Source organism: Manis pentadactyla, chromosome 8 (genome assembly GCF_030020395.1).
Source record: "Manis pentadactyla isolate mManPen7 chromosome 8, mManPen7.hap1, whole genome shotgun sequence".
NCBI lineage: Eukaryota > Metazoa > Chordata > Mammalia > Pholidota > Manidae > Manis > Manis pentadactyla.
Genome location: NC_080026.1, coordinates 7649486 through 7657941, shown reverse-complemented (window position 1 = coordinate 7657941; position 8456 = coordinate 7649486). Strand labels below are relative to the sequence as shown.

The 8456-nt window shown below is 37.4% G+C and overlaps 1 protein-coding gene across 1 annotated transcript; it reads right to left on the bottom strand.

Annotated features, from left to right (window-relative positions):
- Positions 1–5310: 5310 nt before the first annotated feature.
- PRIM1 (DNA primase subunit 1) lies at positions 5311–7049 on the bottom strand. Its single transcript, XM_057505419.1, is given in 4 exon segments — positions 5311–5811; positions 5814–6062; positions 6065–6566; positions 6663–7049. Coding segments are annotated over 4 exon segments (1560 nt in total). The 3' UTR covers positions 5311–5389.
- Positions 7050–8456: the final 1407 nt, after the last annotated feature.

Here is an 8456-nt window from a genome sequence, read left to right as displayed (position 1 = left end):
GCACCTACTACACAGGGCTGATATGGATATTAGATGAGAAATTACATATAAAACACTATATAAATTCCCTGAACTGTAGAAAGGCCCCACCAAAATGATAGTACTTGTAATTACTGTTATTTTATTCTTATCATTATTATTATTCTCAAATGAATATCTTCTTCATTTTGAATTGAACTTTCTTATATATTTGCATATAGTTCAATGTGCCTAGTCATTTATGAAATCAGTATATAATGCTAGCCGAGGTTCAGCAAATACAGCCCATAGGGCAAATTCATAGGCATAGGCAAGACCTCTAGAATCTAGAATCTAAAACAAATTCCTCTTTTTTTTAAATAAACAAATTTGTATTAGAACACAGCCACACTCATTCATTTACACAGTTTATGGCTGCTTTTGAACAATGGCAGAATTGAATAGTTGGGAAGAGAAACCATGTAGCTCACAGAATCTAAGGTACTTAATTGTGGGCCTTACACTGAAAAAGTTTAGCAACTACAACTAACTTCTGTGCAGAAATATGTGAATATGCGAAATATCAAAATGGACCCAACTTGGGTGATAAGAAGCACTTATGGCAATCCAAAATTAGATGGAGTATCAACACACTTTGAAAAAGGTATAGTTAAAAATGTTAAACAGGTCAAATTTGAAAACTTTGCTGCAAAGACTTTGAAATAAGATTACATTTGTCCCAGGACACAGGCATAGACAGGAATGTTTTTACTGAATTCATTTATTAGTTCTAATTGTTTTTGACAGAGAGCTGATAAATGAATTCAGTAAAGTTGTAGGATACAAAATCAATATACAGGAATTTGTTGTGCTTCTATATACTAACAATGAACTAGAAGAAAGAGAAATTAACAATCCCATCCACAGTTAACATCAGAAGAATAAAATACATAGGAATAAATTTAACCAAGGAGGTGAAAGACTTTTACTCTGTAAACTGTAAGAAATTGATGAATGAAATTGAAGATGACACAAATAAATCCAAAGATATACCATGTTCATGGATGGGGAGAATTAATATTGTTAAAGTAACCATACTACCTAAAGCAAAGATTCCATGCACTCTCTATCAAAATACCAATGGCATTTTTACAAAACTAGAGCAAACAATCCTAACATTTGTATGGAGCCACAAAATATCTTGAATAGCCAAAGCAATTTTGAGAAAGAACAAAGTGAGAGGTACATGCTCCCAGATTTCAAATTATACAACAAAGTTATAGTAATCAAAGCAATATGGTACATATACAAAAATGGACACATAAATTAATGGCAGAGAGTAGATAGCCCAGACTTAAACCCATGCCTATATGGCCAATTAGTATATGACAGGAGGCATGAATATACAATAGGGAAAAGACAGTCTCTTCAAGAAATGATGTTGAGAAAACTGGACAGCTCCATGCAAAAGAATGAAACTGGATCATTATCTTATACCATACAAAAAAATAAACTTGAAACAGATTAACGACCTAAATATAAGACACGAAACTATAAAACTCCTAAAAGAAACAGGCAGCAAACTCTTAAAACATTGTCATTAGTGATTTTTTTCTGGGTATGTCTCTCCAGACAAGGGAAATAAAAGCAAAAATAATCAAGTGGGACTACATCAAACTAAAAAGCTTCTGCACAGCAAAGGAAATCATCAACAAAATGAAAGGGAAACCTACTGAGTGGGAGACTCTTATCTCCAAATGAGATATCTGACAAAGGGCTAATATACAAAGTATATATAAACTTACATAACTCAACACCAAAAACCCAAATAACCCAATTAAAAAATGGGCAGAGGACTTCGAGACATTTTTCTAAAGAAGACATACAGATGACCAACAGACACATGAAAAGATGCTCACCATCACTAATCATCAGAGAAATACAAGTCAAAACAATGAGGTATCACTTCATACCAATCATATTGGCTGATATCAAAAAGATAAGAAATAACAAGTGTTGGATAGGATAAAGAGAAAAGGGAGCCCTCATGTACTGTTTGCTGTTCAGAATGTAAATTGGCACAGCTACTATGGAGAACAATACAGAGGTACCTCAAAAAATTAAAAATAGAAATACCCCAGTAATTTCACTTCTGGATATTTATCCAAAGAAAACAAAAATACAAATTCCCCTATGTTTACTGCAGCAGTATTTACAATAGCCAAGATATGGAAGCAACAGAAATGTCCAAGTGAATGAGTAAAGATGTGGTGTGTATATACAAGCCATAAAGTATTACTCAGCCATAAAAAAGAAGGAAATCTTGCTGTGGTACATATACACAATGGAATATTATTCAGCCATAAAGAAGAAAACAAACCCTAACATTTGCAACAACATGGATGGAGCTAGAGGGTATTATGCTCAGTGAAATAAGCCAGGTGGAGAAAGACAAGCACCAAGTGATTTCTCTCATTTGTGGAGTATAACAACAAAGCAAAACTGAAGGAACAAAACAGCAGCAAACTCAGACTCCAAGAAGGTTCTAGAGGTTACCAAGGGGAAGTGGCTTGGGAAGGTTGGTGGGAAGGGAGGGAGAAGGGGATTAAGGGGAATTATGATTAGTACACATAATGTAGGGGGTTCATGCAGAAGGCAATATAGCCCAGAGAAGACAAGTAGTTGATTCTATGGTATCTTATTATGCTGACAGACAGTGACCGCAATGGGGTGTGTGTGGGGGACTTGATAATGTGGGTGAACGCAGTAACCACAATGTTGCTCATGTGAAACCTTCATGAGATTGTATATCAATGATACCTTAATAAAAAAAAATAGAATGAAATCTTGCCATCTGTTACAACGTGGATGGACCTAGAGGGTATTATGTTACATGAAATAAGTCAGACAGAGAGAGACCATATTATCACTTATTTGCGAATCTAAAACAAACAGAAAAGCAAAACAGAAATACTGGTGATTGCAATGGGAAGAAGGGGTGGAAGGATGGGCAAAAAAGGTGAAGGGGATGAAGAGGTACACATTTCTAATTATAAAATAAATAAGTCAAGGGGATAAGAAGTACAGCATCGGGAATACAGTTAATAATACTGTTCTACCTTACTATGCTGACAGAAGAATACCACACTTATCATGGCAAGTATTTTGTAATGTAGGTAATTGCTGAATCAGTATATTGGACATCTGAAACCAATATAATATTGTATTTGACTATCCTTTAATAATAAATAAATAAACCCAAGAGGCATGTTTTTGTTTTATAGTATTGCTTAATAAAATATTTTTAAGCAAATTAGTCCTTTTCGTCTTTACTAATTCTCTTCCCTCATTTGAGATTGTTATTCCATTATTTTTCTAATAGCTTAAGGTAAATACTGACTCCTTTACTTTTCATCATTCTTCATTAATAATGGAGTACTGTAATGGTACAATTTTTTATCAATCTTTTTTCCTATAACCTGTAGGTTCTATTATATTCTCTTCACTATTTTTAAATGTATATTTTATTTTTCCGTTACCTTTGATTTAAGAGTTAAGTGTGCTTAATTCTCAAATAATTATGATCAATTAAAAAATTTTCAAGTTTTACTGTATTATGGGAATGTGATATATAAACACTTTACGCTTTGTATTTCAGATTCTCATTTTAGCTAAGTGCATTATTAGTTCTTGTTAATGTTCCATAGATAAACAATAAAAATTATTTTCTGGTAAATTTAAGCTCCCCCCATATATAGTCATAGTTATTTAATCCAATATACTGAATACATTATTCATAGCCTCTATGTCTTTGTTTTTATGCACTATTTCAATCCAATTCCAAAATGGGTATATTGAAATCTTCCACTTGAACATGACTTCATTCATGCATATGTAAATTATCTTTAGGTAAGTGTGAACTTTCTTATTACCAGGTATTGCTGCTATCCTAACTTCCATCACCATCCCATTCTTATGTCAACCAAATCAGAATTTCTATCATTTAAAACCTTCTTATTTTTTGTGATCTATGAATGAGTACTTCTACTCATTGACCCTGCAAACATTTGGCAAATCCCTTAGCTGTAAGAATGGATTCTGTTGCATGGCTGTTTTTCAGGACAGTAACTAGGAAACACAGTAACATCCCTTTGCACTTGCTTTGATTCAGTGTCCAACCTGGTGCTATAGCTGCCTAATCTATGATTCTTGCCCGTGAGGGAATAGTTTTCATTTTCAAGAAGTGGTGCCACTATAAAACACTAGGTGGGGCTAAAATTTCACTTACTGCTTCTCATAAGGCACACTGACAAGGGTTTTCTCAGAAATTAACTTTGATTTAGGAATTTTACTGTGTCAGTTTCTTGGTCCTCATATAAAGACCATACTCCAGAGTGGGGTTTTTTTGCACAGTAGTTTGCAATATTTCTTTGAAGAATGTGAAAAGAGAAGGAAATACAAAGCATTTCATATGTTGAACAATGCTATTATAGTCTATTCTGTATAAACTAAAAAATAAATGGAAAAAAAAAAGATTGTGTAGTTACAGAGAAAATAATGATAAAGAAAATGCAAAGGAAGGAAAAATTTTCTAAGTCATGGAGAACACTAGCCCAATAGCTTGCTTCTCAATGTTTCTCAGAAGATAAAATGTTCTGAACCAGAACAGCTATTTTGTTTAGATTGGTTTGCAAAACCAGGCAAAAGAAATACGACAGTTCAAAACCTATCACACGAAATTCAACAAAAGAAACAAAAACCTTTAAAATTACCTTTAAGTATCTTGATATGTAGAAAGTCCAAGGGTTTTACAAGTATAGCAGGATTTTTGTTGGTGAAGTTGCTTATATTTCCTATGCTACTTCTTTATAGTAGATTAATCCAACTGTTCTTGTTTTCTGAGGGAATAAGTTAGGAGCTACAATTTCAATAGTTGTAAAAGATACTCTACTAGGCCCTAACATTGTAATGTAGTAACTCATATCTTTTGAATTAAAGTTTTGGTAGGTTTAGATGACCAGTTTAAAATGATTTTTATAAGAGGAGTATTGGGATGTGGCCTGACCAGTGAAAATAACAGTAAGCAAAATTAGAAAGTGTCTTCACATACACTTCAGGTATAATTAACTTAAGTTTCTTAGTCTTTATCTTTTATTAAGGACACAGTCCTCATTAACCTAGAATATTCACTCCAGAAACAGGGAGGCTGAATCCAATAAACTGCTTTAAAGTCTTGGGTGTATTTCTGCTCACTTAACTCTACTTATGGCAGCTGGTAGAACTGAGTATTCACATCAGATATTTTAGAATTATCTTTGTATTGCATTTTACAAGTTTATCTGCAATTCACTTACTTGTCCCTTATTGCTCCTCCCAGGAACCTTGACACTCTCCTTTGATGGTCTCAGGAATTTTTCTTCACAATTATTTCTCAAGAAAAGGTAATTTTGGTTTGAGCCCTGAGATGCATACATGGTTCTGCCTTATTTATTAAATGGCTCTTGAAGTATTTGATTCTTGGTTGAAGGTAGAAGATATCCACATTGGTTTGAGAGCAGTTATTTTCATAAGTCTTTTTGAAACCATTCTTCTTGAGAACTTCTTTTTAGGATTTATCTAGGTTTTCAAAAAACGGTTCAAAAAGTTTTAAATAAGGAGCTTGAACTGGTTTTACAATCTGTGATTCTATGTTTGATATCAAATCCAGCTTTGTTCTCCTTTTTTCCTCTTTGTTAGTGGAAATGGCACACAATACATGGCAGATAGAGCTTATGGCTGGAATAGTAAATGGATCGAATTGATTTACTTTCTGTAAATCAATAGGCACAGAAATGCAACCCGTTTTAAGATATCAGTAAGAGGGCTCTTTAGTAAATGATTGATTCTTTTGCTAACACTGATACCCAGCGGTGGAAAGTACTTCTGGGGCATGCTCTCCCACCCAAGCCAGGCGCCACATTTGTCATTTTTGATGTTCTCCTGACATCTGCTGGCTACCTTCTTGAAATTCTCCCCACTCTGAAGTGAACTGAGATGATTTTAAAAACTTTGTTGAAGTTAATCATGAATTGTTTCAGAAACAAGAGTTAAAATCTTATCCCAGCTTTGTTTTCAGGAATGTCTTGATCAATCAAGGCATATTTCTCGAAGTATTTTTAAATCACGTTTATAGATTTTCTGACAAACGGGTGAATTTTCACTAAGGTAAACTTTCTTTTTAACGTCGGATTGTCCTTTACAAGACTCAAATACCCAACAGTCCCAGAACGTATTACAGAAGACAATTCGGATTCATCACAGACTCAATAATGAACATCTCTCCTGCCAGAAAATACCCAGAGATGCAGCTCAAATCCCAAATCCTCCTTCTGTGCTCGTTGGATGATGCACCCGGCCGTGGGTATGAGGGTCCAGCACCAAGAGCACGTGTCTACAAAGCCACGTCTCCTCACATCGCCATCGCTTGTCACGTCAGCGTCAAACTCCAGGACTTGTCCTGAGCTTGGTGAGGTCCCGGGTTCACTGTGTGGAGCTGACTGGTTTGTGGGATGACCCGGCGCACCTTCTGCATCTCCCTGCCGATCACCCTGGCTGTTGCTGAAGGATTGCTAGCAAGTATAGGCACTAGTTCTCAATGTGAATGAAAGTTCCCAGCGTTGAAAGGAGTTGTCAGTGCGGCGACTGAGCCAGCGAGAGCACGCGGCCTGCGGGCAGAGGCCCCGGTGACAGCGCGTGAGCAGCTGGGGCAACTGGATTGGTCCAACGTCCCCGCGGACGTCGGCCCTCAGCCGCCGCGCTGCCAGCCTCCCACTGCGCAGGCGCGTGAGGTGGCCGTTCCCCCTCCCGCCCGGCGCGCCGGGAGCTGTAGTTCCCTCATGGGTGTCGGCCTGCAGGCAGGAAGCGCTCGGGAGCTGTCTGTCCGGCCAGCCCTGTTCCGGGACCATGTCCGGGTCTGTGTGTAGGGACGGGGGGGAAGTGAGACCGTGAGCACACTGAGGAGTAGCAGCCCGCCGAAGAGGCCCTAGGGCAGGGAGTGTGGGACAGGGCCCGGGGCTTCCGCGCCCTCCCCGGGGGCGCCCTCTTCCCAACATGGCGGCTCAGAGCAGGTTTGTAATTCTCCTGCGAGTTGCCTACTGCAAAAACCTGTGTTTCCCACTTGAAACAGAGGGGCAACTATCAAGTTTATTTGCCCTCCCTTCCGCCGGGCGTCTCAGCTCGAGGAGGAATTCACGTTAGATGAGTTCACAGTTTGCTTATTAGTCTCCAAATACTCGTGGCCAAAGTGGTTTAGGAATTTGTCACAGTGAGGCGTGTTTTCTCGTTGGGTAAGCCTTCCTTTGATTCTTCCGGAACTAGTAATCGAAGTGTCACAAGAGTGAAAAAAAGAAACCAATCAGTTGGTGCTTGAACTTCCCGTTCATTACCTAGGACAATGCAAAAAAAAATTAGCCTTTCACGTTTTTTGGAGGGGAATCTGCTCTAAGATTCTTTTCCCCTATCCTAAGGCCATAAAATATATTTGCCTCCATTTTATTTAAAAAGTTAAAGTTTATTTTTTCCTAAATAGATCTTTACTAGTTTGGAACGCCATTTTTTAAATTTAGTGAAATAAAGAACTTGCTGTGGGAGAAAACGGTGGGATAGCTTGGGACCAGAGGAAAACAGAATATATTAAAGTGCCTATCCTGTCTTTTGGAAAGATAGAGATATTGGTAAATTTAAAAAAATAAAAATAAAATGGAGGGAGAGGTAACAACCAGCAAAAAAAATTGACAGATGCACGAATTTAAAACTCTCAAGGGATATTTGACCTATCAACTGCATGGCAGGAAAAGAAAAATGAGAGCAAACATTATTATATATTTTTAAAAAAGCAAAAACAAAAACTTGGAAAAATATTTGTATTATAAGTTCTGGCTGTCATAACAAAATACCATAGACTGGATGGCTTTGATAGCAGGGTTTTACTGCTTACATTTTTGGAGTTGGGAAGTCCAGGACCAAGATGCAGTTTCTTGGCAAGGGCTCTCTGCCTGGCTTGCAGAAGGCCACTCTCTCACTGTGTTCTCACATGGTGGAGAGAGAAGCATGCTCTGTGGTGCCTCTTTTTATAAGGACACTAACCCCATCATGAGGGTTGCACCTTTAAGACCTCCTTAAAGTCATCTCTCAATGTAAATGAAAACTAACAGTAACTAATCACTCCACTGTAGTCCAGCAAAACATGGTGCTGTACCCAAAGGCTTCATATCCAGTTGCCATCACGTTGGGAGTTAGGCCTTCAGCATAGGAATTATGGAGGGACACAATTCAGTCCATCGATTCTACTCCTGGTACCAAGAAATTCATGTCATTCTCATATGCAAAATATATTCATGCTATTTCAGCAGCCCCCAAATTAACTCTCTTCCAGTGTCAATTCTAAAGAAGAGTCTCATGTAAATAATCAAAATCAGATCTGGGTGAGATGCCAGGTATGATTCATCTGAGGCAAACTC